The sequence below is a fragment of the Homalodisca vitripennis genome, chromosome 2, assembly GCF_021130785.1.
Source record: "Homalodisca vitripennis isolate AUS2020 chromosome 2, UT_GWSS_2.1, whole genome shotgun sequence".
NCBI classification, from domain to species: Eukaryota; Metazoa; Arthropoda; class Insecta; order Hemiptera; family Cicadellidae; genus Homalodisca; species Homalodisca vitripennis.
In genome coordinates this window covers 144,732,805-144,757,769 of record NC_060208.1, presented here as the reverse complement: position 1 = coordinate 144,757,769, position 24,965 = coordinate 144,732,805, and the positions used below count along the sequence as shown (strand labels likewise).

Below are 24,965 nucleotides of genomic sequence, written 5' to 3'. Positions count from 1 at the left end.
CCAGTAGTGCAGGTTGTGTGCAGGATCTGCTCTTTCTTTTTTAGTTAATGTGGTTGATTTTTCTGTAAAACTATTATAAATTATAAAAAAAAATCATAATTTTCTTTTTACAAAAAGGTGCTAAATTTAAGATTTTCATAATTATTCTCACATTTATATCTATTTCCTAAAGCAGATAAGAAGGGTCTTGAGATAAGTACTGATATGTGAAGTGATCAGAACTAGCCTTTGCCTTGTTCATCTGACTATTATAAGCTTATAATTGCAGTGATCTGTCTAATGCACCTGTAACAGGCTCTAAGATATCATACCTGATAGCTGAGTAGTAAAGTTGAGAACTTTTACATTGAAGATACCTAGTTCAATTCCAACAGACATAATTTTTAACTTATTGATTCACAAAAATTATTTATTGTGTTAGGTCTATATTTTTCCCACTGTCCATATTTACAAAAAAATTTTTTCCTCAACCATTTTTATACGTATATATTTATCTTCATACTTTGAACTAACAAGTATTGTTATATTCTTTGGGACTAAAGAGCGTAGTGTATGAAAATGACAGGACCTCTTTGCATTTGATATCTACAAAGAGAACTATCTCTCTAAAAAGAAGAATACTATTAAAAATTATTTGAAAATAGCGGCTAATGAAACAAATAATTTTAAGGAAAACACTCTCAAGGACAAAAATTGTATAAATATGACTGGAGAACTTATGAACAAGGAGGTTGTTGATTTGTCCCAACTACACTACAACACTCTTAACAGCATATGTTAGAAACATTCCAGTGAAGTAATTACCTATATTGTATATGAGCTTGTGCTTCTTTTAAATAAATAAGACTTTTAACTTAAGGACTCAAAAGGCCTTAGAGTAGCTTTAAGAGAATTCTCAATGGAAAATGAATCATTAAAGGGGTCACTTGAGACAGAAAAGAGGATCCAAAAGAACTGATCTGGAAGCCTCTATTTCATATGAAGATGGTGTAAAAAACTATGTTTCTTTTGAAGAACAAGATCAAGACCTTAGAACTGAACAAAACAAAATTAGTGAGTAGACTTATTCATTCACAAAACCTAAGTCTGTAAGTGCATTTGTGGACATACATACTGTTGATAATTTGAGACCAATTTCCATTCTATCTAGCTTTTCAAAGGTATTCAAGAAGATCACCTTCAAAAGACTCTGTGATTATTTTGAAAGCAACATCTCATCCCTTTTCAGTTCGACTTTTGCCAAGGGAGAAGTACAATTGATGCCAATTTTGAGTTTGTGGACAGGGTTTCGAGGGCAATGGATCAGTCACACTTTGCTATTGGTGCTTTCTGTGACCTATCCAAGGCCTTTGTTGACTGTGTTGATTTTGAAGTGATGCTGGGTGAGCTTAAATTGTATGGCATTGGCAGGGTTGCCCTGAGCTGGCTAAAATAATTTTGATGAACTGTCAACAAAGGGTGGCTGTGGATGATAACATTCAGAGCAGCTATGAAAAAGTCATTTTAAGTGGTCTCTCAAGGGTCAATTCTTGGCCCACTCTTCTTCCTTATCTATTGCAATGATCCCCCAAACTCGTGTCTAAAGTGCAAATTCTAATGTATGCTGATGACACTTCCATAGTTGTTTCAACAAGTAACAAAATTGTCCTTCATTAATCCTTAATTCAAAGTATCCAACAACTCAATTCCTAATTCAATGCTAAAAACTTAAAATTAAATTCTAGTAAAACACAGTTTACAAATTTTCGTTTGAATAATTGAAAAACTCAAAAGACAGAGCCTTTATATCTCCAATCTGACTTCAATACTATTGCTTGTACTTAATTTCTTGGCTTGTACATCGACGACTCCCTCACTTGGCATCAACATATAGGTTCCTTACTTCATAAACTCAGCAAAGATTCCTATTCATCTATTGCTCAAGTTGTTGATCATCCAACTCTCCGCCAAGTGTACTTTGGTTATTTCAATTACTTAATTCCTATGATTTGATTTTTTGGGGCTCCTCCAGTGAGTCTTCAGAGAGATCATCAGAGTTATGACTGGTGCTGGCTTCAGAGAGCCTTATAGGGAAATGTTTTAAAATCTCAAGACTTCACCCCTTCCTTCCTGGTTTGTATCACAGCGTGTAGTTTTTGTCAAAAGTAATTTAGACAAATTTTTAAGTATGAACAAGTACATTCCCATGTTACTCAAAATTCTTCTTTGATACAGTATCCATTACATAAATCCACCTTCTATGAAGAATCTCCATATTATACCTGCATTTTAGTCTGTTTAATCATTTTCCAGATTACATAAAAAAGGATACATATTTTACATAGTTGAAGAGAGAGACTTTGGATTTTATATCCAGGCACTGCTTTTTAGTGTTCAAGAATTGCTGTCTTTTACTTTAAGATCACATGTCTACTAAATCGGTCCTTTACTAAGGTATTGAAATTTGTTAATTTTGAAACTAGTTTTTAAGCATGAACCATATTGTGTTTGGCATTTTTAGTTAGATTTCAAGTTTCATCCAGAGTGGGAAGTTTTAAAAACATTAGTACAGTCTTACAGGCTGAGATTTACACAATTTTCACTTGCACCCATTTGATTAAAGAGGCATTACAACAGTAAGAGCACCTACATCTTCTCATGAATCCAAAGCAGTCAACTCCTGACAGATCTTGGTCTTAAGCTTACATATCCATCTGGATCATTGGGTCTTTGACAATGAAATTATAGATTTACTAGCCAAGAATAGTTAACTAAGATAGTTACTAGCTTATGATACTATTTCTTGATATTTATAGAAAATAAATAATAAAAAAGGTGTCAGCAAGAGTGAAAGAAGCTAAAAGTTGAATGTTAGAAAATATCCATTATATAGTTTAAACATCACATAAAAATTTTAAACATCAATTCCTGCCACTCACTTGCAACGTGTCTAGAATCTCCAGGGAGGGTTGCTTGTGGAAAGAGAGAGCTGTCAGCCAAGATTCCAGCTCGTCCCGGGAGACCTCTCGTGCCGCATAGATCTGGTACATAGCCTGGACACTGCCAGCAGATCCTACCAAAGGCAAAGCATCCAGCATATACTTACGCGCGTGTTTCTCCTGTAGCTGGTCAAAAATCTGAAAGTAATAATTCATTATAGTATTGCACAATAAATGGTCATAATGCCAAATTATAATAGCAATACAATTAAGGACTGTTTATATAACTCGTATTAAAGATCAAACAATTTAGCATCTTTTTACATGTCAGTTTTGCAAAATGTATACAAATTAATTATAAACTATAGTGCAAATGTGTGTTAGCTTACAGGTTTGTCATGTTTGTACTAATAATACCAAGTGGTAACTTATATCAGAGAATAGACAAAGATTTATTTTCTATTCTTGAGATGATACAAGTCATGTAGTTGTAAAGGTAGACTTTCTCATTAATGGCTGTGTGTATACTTATAGAGTTGTTGAACACCTTAAGTACGTAAAAGTATTTAAAATAAAATGTTGATGTGTAAGCAGCAATATCTAAATCTAACCACTGAGGAATGAAATTGAAAAAAAACCAACCTATTCTCGAATTTCTCCTGTCCCTCACAATTTGGGAAAAGAATATTCTACTGGTGGTTTTTTTATATTTGGGCACTGATATTTATTATATTATTCATTAATTTAATACTCTTTTAAAAAACTAATAAAGAAAGTTGTGTAAACTTGTTTATACAAATTATATTGATCAAAAATAAGTGGGAGGAATCTTTTCCATGTTATTTAGAAGTAAAAACCTTATCGGTTCAGCATCTGTTTGTGTTCAAAGTTTTACAATTTTTTTACATTAGAAGTGGTAACAATGATACAGAATTATTACGTCATAACTATTGTACAAGAAGTAGATCAGCAAATATGGTAAGAAAACCAAAAGTTTTAAATAAATGAACAGCACATTAAAAAAAGCAAATCATTACAAATATTTAAAATTTTTACAAAAAAGTGATTGCTTGAACATGAAGACATAACGCATTTATCAAATATCTTATAATGAACTATAAAAATAGTGTAAATTTTTAAGAGCCTGTTTAGGCTATGAAGTTTATTTGTGCATATTTTATTTTAGTAATATAAAATAGGGTTGGATGAATGTTGACTACAAAATTTGTAATTTTTGTTTTTAATTATTTAATTTTTGCTGTATTGAGAGCTGGTTTTGTTATTTATTATTGATATATAAATTTTTGTTCAATAATTTTTTAAAGCGTTTTCAGGGTAAACTATGTATATGTGTGTTATGTTTTTAATGATTTATATTATTGTTGGTATAGCTTTAGTCATAATTCATATTCTAGTAGTGTTTGTACAAAAAAAAAAGTAATATCTCATAAGCCCGATATAGTTTCTGTGTGAATTGTATAAAAGGTGGACTCTGATATTTTAAATTTTAGTTTTGTATTGTTAGCCTTCATAAATTGTTAAGGAAGGTTAGTATTTTCCATCATTAAAAACTGTAAAAATTATACGATTTTGAGATGGAAATAAATCATAATCATTATCATATTTGATTTATAATCCCAGAACTATTTTAAGATTAGAATTTCCCATTTAAAAATAGAATACAGTCTGCTACTGAATACAACCTTTTGAAATACAGGAGTGAATTTGGAGGATAACAATCTCTTTATAAATCAGCAAACACACATAGCCGATGTGGTGACACTCAAGGTTAAGTCAAGATCATGAAATCTGTTAATAGTACAGTTTTTACAATACTTTAGAGCCTGACCAAAAAGAATAAAATACCTCCACATGAATAAATGTAAATCTAGGTTACCTTGACCAGTTGTTGTTCTCCCAAACTAGCCAGTTGGTGAATTAACAGGTCAAATAGCTTGGGCACCTGACTGTCCACTCCTAGCTTACTGTGAGTCACAAGCTGCATAAGAGTGTTCCAGACACTGGACTCAGTCACTGGAGTCTCTGCTGACATGGAGGAAGACTCAAATTGCAGGTCTGTCCGCTTGTTTACAAACAGGTCTGAAAAAACATTTGATTTTTAACTTCCATTACATCACAATCACTGTTGAAACTAATACATTATCTGTGTTCTACTAATAGACCAATGAAACTAATCAAACCTACTTTAGATGGATTACATTTCATTACTACACATGGTGGATGTACATGGTTGGCTGCCTTGGATGTTCAGTGCAGAGTATGATTTTTATACATATTACCTGTTGCTACAAGGTGGCAGATTATTAAAACATCACATTAAATATAGTGTAATAATATCATAACAAAACAAAATTTAGAAACCAATTTTATAAGTAATATAACTAAACTAAAATAGTACAACGTAGCTAAATTGATTCTATTTTTAATTGCGATAAATGAAAACAAATTAAAAGATACAAACCAGTGAGAATAGGTTCAGTTGACTGTACAATATTGTCAAGTGACAGTGAGAGCTCCGCAGTTGTTCTGATTCCCGATTGGCCATTGGAGAACGGAGCGAATATGTGTGTCTCTTGACACCAAGAGCTGCTCAAATACGTGCCATCATCTGACTTGATGGTCTGCTCACAGAATTGCTCACTTCTGCAAAGGTATACCACTGTTCATCATTTCAATCTCAACATACCTACTGTCTAACAATAGTTTTTGATATAAATTATAAAACACAGTTAAAAATTCCCTACAGAAAGATGATAAATACTACATAACAATTATAAATGAAGAGCCTTTGTAAAAAAATCACATTTTTGCAAACATTCTGCTTTCCTTGATATTGGTCATGCTGGTAATAATTTTCATTTGTTGCTTTTTAATTAAATGTTAAAGATCAGAATAAATTTATTTCTTAAACGTGATATAGACTACTAAAGTAAATCCTTTTTTCTTACAGGGATTAAAATGTTCTCTAATTTGTAGTGTAGGTTTTCCATAAAACTTCAATAAGCTAATATGGATGTAATAAATACATTTAAAATTACTTTCATTACTTTATGTTTCAGTAAGTAAACTTTTAAAATAATAAAAAAATGTAAATATAATATAATAACTATTATATTTTTAATTTGAACCCTGAAATGTATCATCTTTTGTATTCTATCATCGCTGAATTTTGAACAGCAGAATAGATATGCCATCATTGTAGCAATGACATCTATTTCAGTGTTTGGGCTAGATCAAGGCCACACTAGAATCCCAGGCCTCGCTGCTGCCCTGCTACTGGCTGCGTGACGTCACGGTAAGGGGCGGGCTCCGGCTCAACCATCTCGGCGTTTCGCACCCGGCGTCTCATACTTTTACTTACTTTCACTTGTCATTGACACCAGTCTATTGTGAACGTTTGTTGACTACAGGACACATCTGTTGGGGATAATGTGTGTGTGTGTTGGGGATTTTGTCAGAGCCTGGTTTAAGTATGCCGAGTAAATGTTACGTTCCAGAGATACTTATGTTATGTTATGTTAAGCCATGTTTTTTCATTTCCGAAAGATCCTGAGACATTCCGTACGTGGCTAAGAGCGATTCACAGAGATAGTTATGAGGTTACGTCCAACTCCCGCGTGTGCATTAAACATTTTGACGAGCGATATATAATAAAGGAAGACACTGTAACTCGACCTGACGGCACCATTTTAACAGTAAAGCGGGATCGGCTAAAGTTAAGGAACGATGCGGTTCCAACAATTTTTGAAAACTTGCCTAACTACATTGGAAAAGATCTGCCGGCTGAGAGGAAGGATCCAGAAGGAAGAAGAAGGGAAGCAGAAGAGCGACACCAAAAACAAATCCAAGAGGAAGAACGGCGGGACACAATTGACTCATTCAGCTGTCTCACAAATAATTACAGTAAGATGTGAAACTTAGAACTTAACAATGTATATTCTCAACAGGACAACAACCAACTATTTTTATTTTTAGTTTCCATTAAAGACAATATTTACCCTACAGTTACATTGTCCTTAAACATTAAAGACGACTTGTCCTTTTATTTAGTTAAAAATAATAACTTGATCAAGAATAGTAGTTATTTGCGAACGTTTTCACAGAACTTAAAAATTGACAGTTGGTCCAAGCTAAGAAATATAATTAAAAAGCTAATCTCTGAAGTAATAGACATACCAAAATCAGACAAAGTAGAATGTATAAGCAGTTTGTTGGATGGGATGTTAGAAGAAATAACAGACACTAATGTTGCAGAAAAGTTAACTTTCTTTAAAGAACAAATTAAATTAGCAGCTTCAGTTAAAATTTCATATTGTACGTCTTCCTTAATTTGGTTTGCAACGTTATTCTTTTGTTTTCCAGCTGCATACAAAAAGATTAGAGATGCCAAAGTTTTGACTATGCCCCATCCACGATACTTGCAATCTTTTACCTCAAAGTTAGGAACTGGTAGCTCTGGAATAGATACTACTCATATTAGATATCTAAAAAAAGTTATCCTGTACGAAAGAAAATGAAAATGTATGTAGCTTACTTATTGATGAAATTTATGAACAACCAGAAATGAGCTATACAGGTGGTAAATTGGAAGGACTAGCTCATAATCAAAACCAAAACTCTATTGGATTACCAACAACCATTCAGTCATTTATGATAAGCTCACTACTTTCACACAATAAAGATGTTGTAGGGTTATTTCCCTGTAGAGATTTAACCAGTGATTATTTGTATAGTCTAATTTTACAAGTATTGAAAATGTTAACTGATGTTGGTTATATAGTGTTAACAATTATTTCCAACAACAATGGTGTTAACAGAGCTATGTTTACAAAGCTTTGTGGTGGAACACTTAAGAGTAGTTTTTCAATCCTTATAACAAACAACAGGAAATTTTTGTTATGTTTGACACTGTTCACCTTTTTAAATGTATAAGAAACAACTGGCTGAACCAATCAGACAGTAATCAATCATTTATCTTCCCCGACTTTTATGATAGTGAAAATACTCATTTTGCAAGTGTTTCACATCTAAAAATTATTAAAAATTTAGAAGAAAGTAATGTTGTTAAAACAGCCCCATCATTACCAAAAACAGTTTTATTTCCAACTAATATTGAGAGACAAAACGTAGATTTATGTGTGAAACTGTTTGATGTTAAGAACATAGCTGCTCTAAAGCACCATGCTACTCAAAATAACAATAACTGATTGTCTTAAACTCTTTAAACTTGTTGTAAGCGACAGGTATGAAAAAATGTTTCTAATGTTAAAACAACAGAGAAAAGTTTTGAGCAATTTAATGTTAGATCACCTTAGCGACTCATACATTTTTCCATGTAAAACTTGTTCTATTAGTTCTTTGATTTATGTAAAAAAGTGCATAAATATCTTTACTAATATTCTTTTAAATAACTATAGCAAACAAACAAGGGAAAAAATTGTAGAAAAGGAGCGTGGCAAATGTAAAAAAAGAAAGATTAATAAGTTAAGCCGATAAATAGTAACTTTTATAATAAGAATAACTTTTGTATTGCTTATTTCATTTACCTAATAATTCCAAATGAATTAAATATTTATGTACTATGATGAAGTATTTGTGCTAAAGGGATACTCCTGAGATGTGATAACTACCTTCACCGGTTATGCTGAAATATTGATAAGTTTCACGGTGAGTCCTGGCGGCCAATGCTATTCTTACGAGACGAGCGCTGCTCGCCCGCCCCTTACTGTGACGTCACAACATGAGCAGCGCGGCCTGGGATTCTAGTGTGGCCTTGGCTAGATGCATTTAGACAGGCATATTCATTGAGCAAACCAATATCATATTTGAGTTGTGTAAAATCAATCAAAATCTCACAATATGTAGAAGGGTAAGTAGAGTAAGCAAAGATCGGGGACGAATCGGTTACCATCACGGCCCGTAAAGGTTGCCCCAAGGAATGGGTTTTGTCTCTGCTCCTGTGGGCGATGGTGGTTGATGACCTAACTAAAGCAGAGATGAGGGAAATAAGTCTATTATGCTATGCTGACAACCTAGTGCTTATGGTCAAAGGAAAAAAAGGCATGCTGGAATGCTTAATTCAAGAAGAATTAAATTTCATAAGCAACTGGTGTCATGGGAAAGGTCTTCGGATTAACCCATCAAAGACAAATATGATAATCTTTACCAGGAAAAGAAACTTGTAGCTTTTACAACCTGTCCTGGAAGGAATCAGGATAAACCAATCAAAAGAAGACAAATATCTGGGCACAGCCCTGTATGAGAGCCTGACTTGAAACCCACAGATTGAGAACACAATATCTAAAGTGACAATGCCCCTCGGAGCCTGCAAGAGACTTTTTGGATTTAATTGGGGTTTGAAATCCAAAATTATTTAATGGATATATGATACCATTATAAAAACCAATGGTCACATATGCTGCATTAGTGTGGTGGCCGAAAGTAGAACAAAAAACAGTTGCCAAGAGGCTACAGAGTCTTCAAAAGCTAGCTTGTGTAAGCATCACAGGAAGCGATGAGCTCCTGTCCAACCCTGGCACTTAAAGCGGTCCTGGGATACACTCCTCTGGGGTAGGAGGTGATGAGAACAGCTGCTCTAAGCACAATGAAGCTTCTAGGTACACAGGTAATAAAACTACCTCCTCAGAAGGTCACATAAAAATAACCTAGGAATTTCCTGAGGTTGAAATGTTAACCAATGTGTCAGAAGCAATGGTTAAGAAATACTCCTTTGAAAACCATATACAGTCTTTATTGAAGAAAGGGAGAAATAAATTTAAAAGGAGGCCTACCCTACAAAAGGAGACCAAAAGTTTTACACAGATGGTTAACGCCCTTGACTCTAGGGTGGGATTCTGAATATATGGACCAGGAGAAAACCTAGCAGTGCCCCTGGGAAAACATGCCACGTTCTTCCAAGCGCAAATCATGGCAATAGAATCATGCACCAGAAGACTCATACAAATGAGTCCAAAAGAAGCAAAGTACTTAATACCTTTTGACAGCCAAGCTGCACTGAAGGCACTTGTTACCTGTTCCTTGATTCAAAAGCAGTCTGGGAATGCAAGAATGCTCTGGTAGAACTGGCTAAGGAAAATAGAGTAACACTCGGTTGGGTGCCGGGCCGTGAGGGCATTCATGGAAATGAAATAGCAGATACCCTCACCAAGCAGAGTACTTTATGGTGGGGCCAGAGTTGGGTTGCGGGATAGCTTTCTCCTACAGCAAAGCTATTATAACAGATTGGGAAAAGAGGACAATTATTTTTAATTATAGTAAGGCCTCAGGATTAGGGCAATCAAAAACGTTTATTTCTCTTTATGCTGAAGGGTGGGTATCTCTCCCAGAACATGGTAAGGAAGATATAAGAATGATAGTAGGGATGCTGACAGGACATGGTTCCCTTAGAAAAAACCTCATAAAGGTGGGCCGTATCCAGACTGATGAATGCAGACTCTGAGGAGAAGAGGAGGAATCAGCGGAGCATGTTTGGTTAAACTGTCCTGTCGTATCTAAACATTCCTAGGAGCATATCTCCTCAGCAGCAAGGACATCAGAGAACAGGAGCCCTCAAATCTGATTGGCTTCTGTAAACATCTCAGATTCTGAAGATACAAATATAAGTTAGGATGAGGTAAAGGTCCTTTTAGGTCTAAGTGCGGAGACAGTCGTCTCTTTCTCTCAGAAAAAAAAGTAAAGTAAAGATGTCTTATTAATTTTACCAGGTGAAGTTAGGGCTAAGAAGACCTCTTTAACACTTAACCTGGGAACCAATGGCATAAAGGTGACTTCTGAATCACCACCAATAGCCAGGCAAGTGGGCTGCTTGCAAGGACAGGATCACTCAGCGGACACCCATCCAAGTAGCTGCCATGCTTGACGTTACTTAATCCGGTTATCTTGCGATAACCATTGTACCCGCTACACTGCACTATTGACTATGTTGTGTCAACGACTCACCAAAAAGCAAAGAGCAATAAAAGAAAACAAAAAAGTCAAAAGACAAGCAAAACCCCCTGCCTACTTCAAAACACAGCACACATAATTTTTATTGAATCTATTTCTTGAATTTCCTGTTTTTTTTTTTTTTTTTTTTTGTATTACTTGCATGAATTGCTCCAGAACTTTCAAGTTTATTTACTTATGTTGAATATTTTCACTTTGCGGATTGCTTTTTGCTTTAGGTGTACAAATAAACACTAATTTTTATTTTATGATTTAGCTTAAGAACATCCATCTTTATCACTGTACCAATCAATAAAATCTGAAGCACTGTCTACTCAGTTGGTTAAAGGCAATTCAATTAATATTTCCGAAGCACTGGGAGAGCACAACTTACATCAGTATGTGTTCTCGCTGTAGAAATATTCTAAAGTACACTTCTTTCAACTGGATGAAACTTAATGTTGTACTAGTTTTTATATAGGTAATAATAACATAACAAATTAAGTAGAGGTCATACCATATAACGATTGTTGGTTTATTTATTGTATTTGTATAAAGAAAAAGAGAAAATAAACAGTACAGGTACATCACTATAATAAATAGCTAAGATATCCAGTGACTGGGAGGACGAAAATATTCTGAGTATGTTTTTTCTCAAAAGTGGTAACAGTTAATTTATAAATTAAATTTAAATCCTGTTAGTTGAATATTAAAAACTTTAAATTACTCTTACTTGTTACGTTATTTATTTTTATATTTTTAACTTATTGTGAAAAATAAATTTATGGTTTTGTTTGTAAGACAGAGCATATTTTTTACCACTAAAAACCACCAATGAACTACCACTTACTGATGCAATTTTTATTCCTAATACCCAAACAAATGAGTGTTTTCTTGACGGTTAATAAGGAGAAGCTCATTTAGCTTTAGTTGCTTACTTAATTATCGGAACAGACTTGGCCTTGGTGGAGAAGGTGCTCAGAAGCCCCAGGGTCTGATGGCCCCTTCCAGAGCAGGACTGGAGATCTTTATTCTTTAGGACCTTTATATCACTCCACATCGATGACTTCACAGAGTATGTTGTTTCACATGACCCACTCACGTCTCTCTGTAATAAAGTTATTGCATTTAACTCGTGTCTCCTGAGGCATAAAAGCAGTTTAATATTATTTATATAAACATTGTCACTACTGTAACATCTGAATGTTGAATGTAGTTCCAGTTCATCTTCCTCTCAATGTTTTTTGTCTCTGGAATTTGAGTCATAGTCGTCTAAGGAGATCCACAAAAAGTTAGTGACAAAGAAGCTCAAAATGAACTCTGCACATTGTTTTGACATCAGAACCCAAGTACACAAGTACAACGTATAATGTAATCTAGATGAAAAGGAATTCTCATTGTCTCATGAGGTGCACAACTGAGTACACTATGATGTTTTTGACATCATCTCTGAGCACAGTGGAGCAATTAAGTTACATAATTAAGCACATAACGTAGCTATGGTGGGAAGGGTTAATTCAATGTGAATGTTGAGTTTGGCTCCAGTTCACCTTCCTCTCAGTTGTTCACCTGATGGGACAATGAGAATGCTTCTTCACCTTGATTACACTATACTTTGTAATTTGGGTGTTTCTGATGTTACAAACAGATGTGGAGAGTTTGTTGTGAGCTTCATCGTTACTGACTTTATTGGATATCTCCAGACGAACATTACTCCAGATTGCAGGGGTCAAGTCTGTAACAGCGTCAAATTCCAGGCTCTAAGAGGAAGGTGAACTGGAGCTGAAGCCAACATTCACATTGAATCAACCCTTTCCACCTACCCTACGTTATGTGCTGTAACATATTATTCTAACTAATACTAACAAGTTATGGAGAAGGATAAACATACCAACAAGCCAAGTGCTAAGAGGTAAATGGAGGGAACATCTATGGCTACTGCCATAAAGTTTAGGTACTTATAAGTTGCTATTGAGGTAGAGTATTTTTAAAAAGTGAACAATTTATGGATCAGAAGCTTTTAAAATAAATAACTACCAAGAAATTCTTTTATAAAAAGATGAGATTGAGAAAATATTTTGAAGTTGTACTCTTTTTGCTGAGAGCTTAAACTCTGCTAAATAGTATCAGTTCACAATAACTTCTATTTCATCAATAAGTTTTGTCAAATTTTAATTAACTCAAACTAAAATATCTGTGTTTAAATTAATAACTTAAATTTATAAGAGTAGGTTTGTTCTAAAGCTTTATTATGTTGCTTAGCATAATAGGCTACATAAATTCCACAACGTTTTAAGAGAACTGAAAGCTGGAACTTTTATTACAGTTACATAACATAAAAATCTTGTGCGACTACTTGAAGGGATGGATTAACATCTTCACTGTGGCTCTAATACTGAGTGTGCCCAACTAGTATGAATCTGATTATGCGCGGTGAGACATCTGCCGCAGTTAATATGTTAGAGTGGTGTGCACATTTTGTTATTCTTGATGAAGATTGACAAAAAAGTCCTTTCCTTTGTATGTTGGATGAAAAGGCTTTTACTGTACCACCTCTTTGAACATAAGAAAATGACAGGAGCTCTGTCAACCAATTTATTTTGTGGTCTATATATGGTAATTTGAACTATCACTTTCTATCCTATGGGATTTAAATCATTATCCTCTGCCCTTCACTGTTTGATGCTTGTAACTTATCAAAAGAATTAATGGGATTAGTAGCAACAGTTCAGAACAGGCATAACAATATAGCATGGAATTTTTGGAAAAAGATATTTTACAGTAAGAACATTAGTTATAATTATTGGCTTCAATTCAAAATATGTTGGGGACTGGGGTGTATTAGACTCGTTTCCAAAACTCTCACCTGACCTAGAGTATTCAGGTTCCTTACCTCATACAGATGAGCATCCCTGGACAAGTCAGCCATGGAATTCTGGAAGGCAGACAAAAGGCCTCGCTTGAGGTTGAGAGCCCACACTGCTTCCTCTGCAGCAGGACACAACTGCTCCACCCGCCCATCCTGATAACTAAACCTCAGGGGATTGGCCTCTAGTACCTTGGCGAACTCCCTTTGTCGGTCGGCACTTTGCAGTTCCGTCATTCCGGAATCCAGTAAACTGGCTTCATGAATCTGCAAAACAGCATTGTTACTAATCCCGGATATAAAGTTTATTGCCCAGTAAGAACTTATTTTACTAAAGACAATATGTGTTGTTGCAATATATCTCTTTGAACAGTTTTTGTTGCAAAAACACATGTAGGCTATTACTATGTAGATATGTAATATATTTTGTGGATAATTAACAAAGCCAGAATATTAAACCCTTTTAATATACATTGTAATGATTTTAATTTTAGAAATAGCTCGGTTTAAAAATAAAAAAAGTACAAAAGTATAAATAAAATATAGGTATAACAATGTGTATAGATATACTTAATACATATTACTCTCTGCAACATTGAAATTTAAATTGTTTTAAAAATAAACACTGTTTATAATTCATGGATGATTTTACTCTTTTTATAAAAACTCATATATTTTTATATCGTTATGGTAGTAATTTTTTTTAGTTTGATTGATTTTTAATCTATATTGTAATGTATAGTTGTGTAACACTAAAGAAACTAGAATTGAAATACAAACATATATTTATTTCAAACATATATTTATTTTGCAGCGTTTCTTGTGGTTTCCATTGCTATTATGTTATTTTTAATGAGTTATTAGTAATAATCATAATTATTATATTGTAAGTGAAAGTGTACAAAATTCCCCTATTTACAAAATATGTTTATCATTTAGTTTCTAATATCATAAAAACAAATATAATTGATTCTAATACTACTCCTGTTTATTTATTTGCTTTCTGTTGTTTTTAATTTCTGTTTTCTGTCATTTATAATAACTTTATTACCAAATGGTTTAAAAATGAATGCAAAAAACATTAGTAAACCTGTTTTACAAGTAAATCGGTAGAATAGTTCTTTTATGCATATTCTATACTTAACAGGTAATATTTGAATAATTAGTAGGGAATGGATTTACAATTCATATTTGGTAAGTCTTCTCGTTTAAGAATTTTATTGCTGTTTTAATATTAGTGATATTCTTATACATATACATTTGATAGGAAACTATACAAAGTTTTTCTATGAGATAAACAATAGGTAAAATGAATCTAGATTATCTCTGTACTCTTGCCACTATATATTACATAGGGTGATTTACAAAGATATGCAGAAACTGTGACATAACTTTGTTATTCCACCAAGAAACAGATAAAAACTTTTATAAAACTTGTAGAATACAAGTCTATATACATAAAAGCCAAGTACCATCGCCTGACTTATCACAAAATCTCCAAAATTACAGAATGGGTTATATTGAATCTCTTTACACACATTTGTCTTACCTCTTACAGACTCACTAAGAAACCTAAAAAAGGTTTAGAAAGATTTCCTAATTAAGAAAACCTGTGACACTATTTAATAGATTCAGAATTGTTCGAAATATCAAAACTACCAGTTCTATAGATACACTGAAGAAAAGTTTGTTTCATTGTTTTATAATCGAATATTTTTATAATGCTGAAATTCATGAAAAACTTATCTTCATAATATATTTGAATATTTATATATTTCAAACCAAAAAACAGATTTATATCAAATCTTGTTCACATGTTTGCCTTAACTCTTATATGCTTGCATGATTCTTTTTTGAACATTTTGCAGCCTAACTGCAAAGCTTGTCAAAATTCGCATAGTTTTAATGGCAATTGTTATCACATTCATAAACATGAAAAATTATCATTAAGGCTCTACATGTGTCCTAGTTGATAAGTTTCTTTCCATGTTTTCATAACCATTTGTGAGAACTCGTGAAAAATCGCTATATCACTCATGTGCACTCAATACTCTTAATAAATATTGAATACTGATGCTTGAAATATGTACTAACAATTTTTGCTTACAATAATGAATGTAATGGAGCTAGTAGTAAGCCTCTCCATATTTGATTCCACAAGATTACTAGAGGGCTTAGTGAAGTTAGGTAAGTTAGGATGAGAAAACGGTGACAATAATATAACTATCATAGATTTTAGTGATTTTTGGGAACATATAGAAATTAGCACAAAGGTTTATGCCAACCAACAGCTGGAAATTCGGATGGCCACTAGTTTCTCATAATTATACATTAATTCGTTCCCTATCGGTTACTGGTGCATGAGCATAACCTAGTGCGTATGAGTATTGGATTACTCTTACTCGTTATGCAATGAACTTTCAGTGCATCATTCTCTGCAGCCAACTACAATGGAGTGCTCTTTGTTAGTTTGAGGGCACTATGATGTCCTAGTTGCCAATACGATAACTCAGGAACAATCGGACATCATTAAACAAGTAACTGGTTACTGGTAACGGACACAAATAAAATGTTGTTGTTTATTAGTAACAGAAAATTTTTTATACAACAAAAATTAGTTTTTTTTAATAAAATCTAGACAAATATATCACATATTTAAAAGAAATAGAATAAAAACCACATGGATAACTTTGTTTGTAGATGTATTACAGGAAAAAAAACAAGGTTTAGTGTATTACACAATGTATGTACAAACTAGAAACAGAAAAATTCAATTCAACACTTTTAGAGTACAGAAAAATAATTAAATTTATAACTGAGTACTCTCGTATTTACAATTTTAACTTACAAAAATTTCAATTTAAATCATCAATTTATTTGTGTTTGGTGTAAAAGCAGCCTAGGCACTTGTGTGATTCTCCAGGGCACTCATTGCACTATATGTTTAGTTAATTTGTCCGCACCTTTTGATGTCACCCTGTGTTTTTAGTAACACTACACAGTGGCGCTTAGTTGTTTGTCCTCACAAGTTTTTCCTTTTTAAGAAAAGTGTGAGGTGACATTACAATTTTAGAAATGTAGAGAAGTTCCGGACTGCAGTGCTTGGTTCAAAATATGGGTTAATAACACTGGGCTTATATTATAAATTAACGTCATCAAATTGATTTCATCCCAACCACTGGATTTGCTATTTTATAGATTTAATATTAGTTTTTCTGATCTAAGTCAACTTATTGTTATAAGTATATACTCATCTATAATAGTTTTACATTCTCTTCTTTGGTTTACATTATTTGTCACACGTTGAGCATATGGAAGTTGACAAACAGTTTGTCAGTTAAAACTGATGGAAATATCAATAGGATTGGTTATTTTTGCATTAATACAGTGACACTGTCTAACACTTAATACAGTGTCAAGTTGCTCCTTATTATGTAATCCTAATTATGATTTTGGATTTATAATTGACCAAGTAACTATTTATTTATTGTTGTATTTATGTATAAATTTATTACTGGCCATTCTCTGAGCTCTATTTACTTTTGCTCCAAATAACTTTCTATATTGTTTCAAATACAATTTAAAATTAATATATGTTGCCAATAAATGCAATTGTTTCTTGTGTTTAGCTTAAATATTTTCCTTTGTAATCAATTTATTTTTCTAATTATTGTTTAATTACTATATTTCTTAGAAAAAAATTTTCGCCCATATATAAAATAAACATTTTCAGAAATCATGCACAATGTTCATGAACAGAATTTTCCAATGAGACAACTTTAATAGTAGTGATGAAGTTTATTTAGAAAAAAGGATAACATTTGTTTCCAAAAAATCTATTATGTTCTTTTTTCACAAGAATTTTTTCTTTTTTGTAGAAAGAAGTCATTTAAAGTGCACTATGATCTGATAAAGATGGTTCAATGTTGTATACATTACTGTGCCCAAAATTTGCACTAATTAGTATATTGTCAATGTACCTAACAGTAGTAGGGATCATTCTGGTAGAGTATCTATTTATACTTGAGTAAATCAATGTTAAAATTGGAGGTAATGATTACATTCTTGTAAAACAATTCTTATTCAACTGTTATAAATAAAGTTTTTAATTTACTAAGGAACAATTTCGTAACATAGGTATTTAGTATAGTAGCACCACATCACAGGTGAGTAATTTTATTTCAATAAAAGAGTCATCTAAAATCAACTCTTCATTTAGAATAACTATATAATGCCTCACACTGTCTTTAAAGTCAGTGTGTAAGAGAACACAGGACTTTCTATGTGACCTGGCTCTAAAATATCCATCTATAGGAGAAAAGTTAGGCAATCTATTTAAAAGATTACCAGTTTTTGTTAATATCATATTAATATCAATTCATTCAGACAAATAATTTTCATATTTAAGTCACAATTTGAAATAAACAGTGCTAGATCAATACATTTATTAGTTAATCCTTGTATGTAGTATTGGAGCAGTACAGAAGGCTTTACATTAGTATCAGTATTTTGAGCTATCTTAAAAACGATCTTTTCCTTAACTTTAAAAAAATAGTTCACCAGGTTCACTAGAGCAACTGGATTGATGATGGCAACTGGCAGTTGGGTGAAGGCATTGTGGTCTGAGAAGAGATGGGATTAACTGCAGAGATATCTCCCTCCTTCTTACATATACAGTACTGTACTTGCACAAAAATAGCCCAATGCCATTTGAGGCAGTGTTGTCTTATATCACTGCTGAGAACTAGCTAAAACAGATTAGTAATTTTTCATAAATCTAAAACTAGCAACAGTGTTAAGTGTTGGGTACAGAGGGGATTTAGGCCAACCAATCACCATTGGACTATTTTTGTGTTAACTGCTCTAAGAATTAGATACCCCTAAATTGTTTTCACCTGAAGTATCAGCTCGCATGGACTCGCTGTCACCTGTATATGAGCCTTAGCTGTGACCTTGATAATTGATGTTTCATTACTTGCACCATGTACACCTGATGTTGTTGTTCCTTCATAGCTGTACACATATGTCGAATCAGGTCGTAGACTAAACTTACTGCTATCTGAAACATATATATTTTTTATTTGTTTCATCTAAAATTTCTTAAAGGACTAGTTTACATTCCTTTCAACAGTTCTTTATGTTCCTTATTTACATCCAGAGACAATATAAAAAGGTTTTTTAAAAAGAAATTGTTTTAGTTTGTTGATTTTACCTTTACAATAACCTGCACACTGCTGGCTGATCCTCGACCTTGTTATCACCTGAGGAGGATCTGCAACATATAAAATGCTGATGTTAAGCTTTAACCTTATGCTTCCACTTAATAGTACTTAGGTTTTTGTAGTGTCGGTAATAGTTCACTGTATCAGACATCAGTGAACATCATGCTTGAATGGCTCCAACAATGTTTCTAATATTTACTCATTGAATTCCACGACCTTAAACAATCAGCTAGCTACTACATTGAGTACAAAGTATATGATTCTATTAACCATCATGCATGGGGAAACAATAAAACAAGACAGATTTTTTGACCAGGACAGGGCATGGTAATGTGCAATAATACAACACTGAATTCCTGTTAGAAAGACTCTTTCAGTGTTTATAAGATTTTATTTTTAGATTACAATTTACAACATTCGATTATGCATGGCTTAGCCTAACACCTATTACATAACAGAGCAAAATTTTTGATGGTCTGATCAGGAATGCTTACCCCGGCATCAATGTTGCTGTAGTCTGTACTGAAAAATTTATTTTTAGTTAAACATCAATATGTGATATTTAATTAAAATATAACTTAAAACATGGAACCTATTTGTCACCCAAATAGAAAGAGAAAGAGCTAATGTTGGCAAAACAGTGTATGATCATATCTATAATGAGATGAAAATTCTGAATAAGGTAAGATCTCAATGAGCTATGTTTATGTGAATTGCTCCACTAACATAGTTGATCAATAAAAGACGGTGAAAAATTCAGGGAAATGTATTTTATAACAATAATTTCTTAAAACATTTAATTTGAGACTTTTGATGACAAAACAGAGTCTAGTAACAAAATATTTCTCTACCCACAAATACCTGCTCTTTTCTGCAAACTACATGGATAGCCAGATTATTATGGTATAGGCAGGCTAACTAATTAAATTCCTTAAGGCAAATTATTTTAATGTTTGCCTTTTTTATTGTATTAATATATTCATATTCAAAGTCATATTTTAATAAAAAAAACATTTTTATGGCCCCAACAAATATTAATATTAGATGTTTGTTAAGTAGATGCCCAATACTGAATACATTCCTTCTCATTAGAAAATCCTCATTCAAAAGGTACATCAGTATAAATTTATATCAAGTAAAAATGGTTTTTTGAGCCATGAAACCAAATGAGTATTATATATATATATATATATATATATATATATATATATATATATATATATATATATATATATATATATATATAAATGATTTAATTTTGAACAACTCTTTTGTATCAATTTTATTTCTTGGGAATTTCTAGAAAACTGTATATTAACTGCAACCTTAGAAATAATTTTATAATATTGAAGTAACTATGTACACGTATTCATAAAGTAAGTGCCGTTTGTTTATAGTTAAATATTAGCGCCTTGGAATACAGTTTTACCCCTGCAATCATCTTTTGATTGATTGCATAGCTATAGCACATTTGGTTTGTTTCAGAAGTCGTCTGCTTGTCCGTGCATGCAAACAACAATATCCGCGACAATCGTTGATCCTACTAGCTGTGAAGTGCGTTCTGTGATACGATTCTTGTGGCCAAAAGGATCGTCGGCTGCTGAAATTCGTCAGGAGATATGTCTAGTTTATGGACCTACAGTTATGAGTGAAGGAAAGGTTAGACAATGGTGCCGTGACAAATAAAATTCTATGATGAAGAGCGGAGTGGCAGGCCCAGTATCCTAACCGTGTTTCGCAAAGGGACCAAAAACTACGGTCTGATCGTCGATTGACGATTATTGGCCTGGCTGTATACAATATTGTCGCGACAACCAAAAATTGTGCGCAAGGTTGTTACCGAAAATGCAAAGATCACCAAAAAGAGCAAAGAATGACCATTGGATGAGAGTTTTCTGGGGTGTTTCCAACAAGATGGAGAGGATTTGTTTTCGGGGACGAGACGTGGATATCCTACATTAATCCAAAAACAAAACAGCGATCGATGCAGTGGTGGTAAACATCTTCATCAAAACCGAAAAATTTAACCCAACTCCGTACACAAGTTAAAAATTGATGGCTACCGTTTTTTTGGACAAAAGGATGTTTTTTGTTAGTTTTTAAGAAACGTGGAACAACAATTACAGCTGATGTTTAGGCCTACTACAAAACGCTTAACTTATGAATTTATCTTTTTCTGTGACTAAACGGCCTTTACTTTATGAATATGACTCGTATAATACAGGAACCCAATGAAACTATTCTGTCATTCGTAACAAATGGATTACATAAATATGATACGAGTGGAAGGTAAAAGAAATCCAGCATAGATGTAATACGATATGGATCTAAAAAAGTAGATTTATTTTTATGATTGTTCAAGTAATTGTATTCAAAGACAAATCCATGGGCATGAATATTATATTTTAATAACAGGTGCTACTCTAAAAGTTTGATTGAAATTTACATATTGATAATTAAAAAAATACTATAGATTGTTATAAACGATCTAAAATGATAGATGTAACAACGATGATGCATATGAGCTATTGCTGTTTTCTTCGAACAAGTGCTGTAGTATTAGTTTGTGTAATGTGGCGAGGCGAACCAAATGGACCGGAAGTGAAGGGTCTTTATCAAGTACTTCCTGATCTATTCCCTGCTCTGTAGAGAGACGGCGCCTGCTACTATTTTATATTTTTTATTTCATGGCCTATGAATTTCTCTTATAATTCCATTACAGAAGTAAATCAATTTATTTTCATTTGTTAATTTTAATATGCAAGTAGGCAGTAGAGTGCAGGTTTCAAGTAATGCCCTTCTTTCTAACGCTTGAGACTACTTTTGTAAAATAACGGTGCTTTTTAGGTCAGCAGGCCTAAATATGATTAAAATGTATAGTGAATTACGTTCATATCATTCATGGTGTTATTTGGTCCCACCTTGGTCTGATCAGACGTAGAAAATAAAATGAATCTAATAGCCTATTGTCAAGTAAAAGGGCACAATGAATAAGTTTACGTGCGATATAAAAACTTTACAAAATCAACGATCATCTTGACTGAATCACCTCTTTCACGACACTCATCCACCTCTTACACCCAGTCATCCTAACCACTCAGCTTAGCCAAGATCATAAAAAAACAGTATGATTCTCATACCTTAAAATCTCCCTAGAAAGTAGCGAATACCCTAATACCAATAAAGGATTTACTAAAATAAACAGCTACCATCAATCAGTACCAAACCACAGCAAAATGTTAATAAATTAGATTCCTGCAAACCCTAGCAGTACAGTATTAGAAAGATACAACAATACAAAACATTTTAAATAGCAACTTTAAAAATCGATAATTCCTAATCTATTTTCTCTCGGGTAGTCACAGTTAGCTATTTAATACTTTAGAAATAAAACAGCAAAGAAAGTTAAACAGCTATAATGTACGGGTACTTTGGTATTGGGGCCCACTATTGTTTTTTTAATTATAAACTTATTTTGCCTTTTTAAAATTTAAAATTTAATTTTTGTAATTTATATACAGCAATTATTATTTCATTATTATTGCTGTTATTGTTATTTTGTACTAATCTAAATTGACACTTTATAGTACGCACAGACGTTGCTTTATGTGCTGTCTATTCCCAAACCTATTGCATGAACAAACTTTTATTTGAGTTTGATATTTTTATGACTTCTTGACAGATTCTCAGAATGAAATGTTCTTTACTGAATTACTCTTTTTGGAACATCCGATTGTTATAGCTTATGATAATAACTATTTTGTGGAGATACTGTGTATATACATAGAATAATACTACCTAACTTTTACCGAGTCTCCAGCAAGTTTATTGGTTCTTTGTTTAAAGTTTGTTTTTGTTTAGGTTAGCAAGTTTATTTGTTGTTATACACATTTATATTTTGTAGACTCCGTTCTGAGTAGTTTTCTACGTTTTGGTATCTACTTAAACATTTTGAAGGAAAATAATCTAAACACTAATTGGTGAGGCCAATACTTCAGTGTAGAATAAATGTGTGCCCCCTGAGTAGTTTTCATTACTACTCATTGACTGACTGTCAAAAGTCATCTGATCATCAATGAAGTAATTAATTATGGCGGAATAGCAACATAAGAACTTATAGTTTAATATAAACTCTGAACCAGTTTTATTTATTCATTCATAGAGCTTACTCCATAATTGTCCCACAAAAGTACATGAAAAACCTTATATCTTACCCCTTCATACAAGATTTTTTCCTAGTTAGTTCTTCAATAACGTCACTTTATTTAATAAAATTTCTGTTCTTAAAAACATACCTGCAAGGATCGCTTAGTAATGGAACAGACAGAACAACTGCAGAAGTATATTCGATAGAGAGGCACTCTTCCACTTGCCTTGTACTGTGCCATAGTGCACTCTTTCTTTAAAAATAAGAATATGTTTCCTTCTTTAAAACCGTACGTACAAATCACACGTTAACGTACATCGCCTATGATTGATATTGAGTACCAATTTTGGAGTATTCATAATATATTTTATCCCAAAAATATTTAATTCCTTCCCACTAAATATTTATTTAGTTTACTTTAAATAAACAAATCTTTAAAAGTATTTGGTTTAGAAAGCCTTATATTCTTTGAGTAACACTATCAATACTTACTTGTAGTTTAGTTTTCTTTACATCTAGAAGTGTACACTGACTTGATTGCTTGAAGAAACAGTTTAAAGTCGAAACACATATACTGAAGATGCTTTTCGTTTTTCATAACATTTCCTTAACAACTGGAATAGGAATAATTTATCAACTTTATAATCTTTTTTAGTTTCAAATAAATTTACAAAGTAACCGAAAGTACAAATACTATAGTTATTTTATTGTTTCAATAAACTTGTGAGATGTTACTTTTATTTTTTATAAGCCCTTCAGCTGAACTGCTCAATGCAAACATATAGCAATGGTAATGTATTTGTGGTAAAAACAATGATTTATTATCATTAATAGTTGATCAAGAACACAGCAAGCGCTTTAACCAGAGAGGTCACCATATTTCTCTTGCCACTTCACAAACTTCAACATCTCTTTTACGATGTCTGAGTACTCCTCAGCTGTTATTTCGAAATGTCAAATTTTCCGATGGGGCGGTAATTATCAAGGTTGGCGTGTTCCTAATTGTAACACTTTCAAATATTTAGAAAATCCATCATCCTGGAATCTTAAAAAAAATGTTATAAGAATAAAAAACTATTTGTATAAACGTTGACTACAATCAATCAGTACAAAATTATGTAACTATGTTATGTAATTAGTAAAAATATATACATGTAACGACATAATATTGTACAATTCTTAAACGTTTAACGGCCGACATCATAAAACCTTAGGAGTTATTGAAAAATGCGTAAGAATAATTATTGCTTGAAATGAATTAACAATTTTTAAAGCGGTGGCAATTTGTATTATGTTGTGAAGTGCCCAAGATTAAAATATTCTGTGAATGACCACTATCTAGAAAATTTTTACTGGTTGATACTAATTATCGAACATGTTCAAGTAAAATACTTGTATAAGTATTGTCTTTATACAAAGCTTTAATCGGCAAGACATTGCTACATTTATAGTATTGACCACAATTTTTACAATGTTACTGTATATTACTTTGTACGTTAATTGTCAGAAAACCTTAGAAGATATCAAAATCCACGGAAGATCAAACATTATTGTAAATTACTAGGGAATTCTAAAACACTTTTGTTTTATTCTATGATACTGATATACAATCATTGTATTGAAAACTTTACACGGCCATATAGAAACGTTAAAGGATAGAACGAAGTAGAAGAAAAAAGTTGTGTGGAATCACTTAATATATAAAAAACGTTTCAAACTTAGAAACTTTTGCATAAATGTGAATGGCCGCCATTTTGAAACGTTTAAATAAACAAATCGTTTGACTGGGTAACAAACTCATCCAAACTGTGTGCAAATATTGCCTATGTAGCAGGTTTAGTCCGCTT

The 24,965-nt window shown here is 32.7% G+C and overlaps 1 protein-coding gene across 1 annotated transcript in view; it reads right to left on the bottom strand.

Annotated features, from left to right (window-relative positions):
* Positions 1–24,965, bottom strand: part of LOC124354840 — an 85,095-nt gene that overhangs the window by 54,416 nt on the left and 5,714 nt on the right. Inside the window, exons 2-8 of the mRNA XM_046805595.1 lie at positions 18,962–19,021; positions 18,645–18,808; positions 13,777–14,016; positions 11,822–11,991; positions 5,401–5,582; positions 4,816–5,018; positions 2,919–3,116 (exon numbers count right to left, since the gene is read on the bottom strand). Coding sequence (XP_046661551.1) covers positions 2,919–3,116; positions 4,816–5,018; positions 5,401–5,582; positions 11,822–11,991; positions 13,777–14,016; positions 18,645–18,808; positions 18,962–19,021 — 1,217 coding nt within the window. The remainder of the gene's footprint in view (positions 1–2,918; positions 3,117–4,815; positions 5,019–5,400; positions 5,583–11,821; positions 11,992–13,776; positions 14,017–18,644; positions 18,809–18,961; positions 19,022–24,965) is intronic.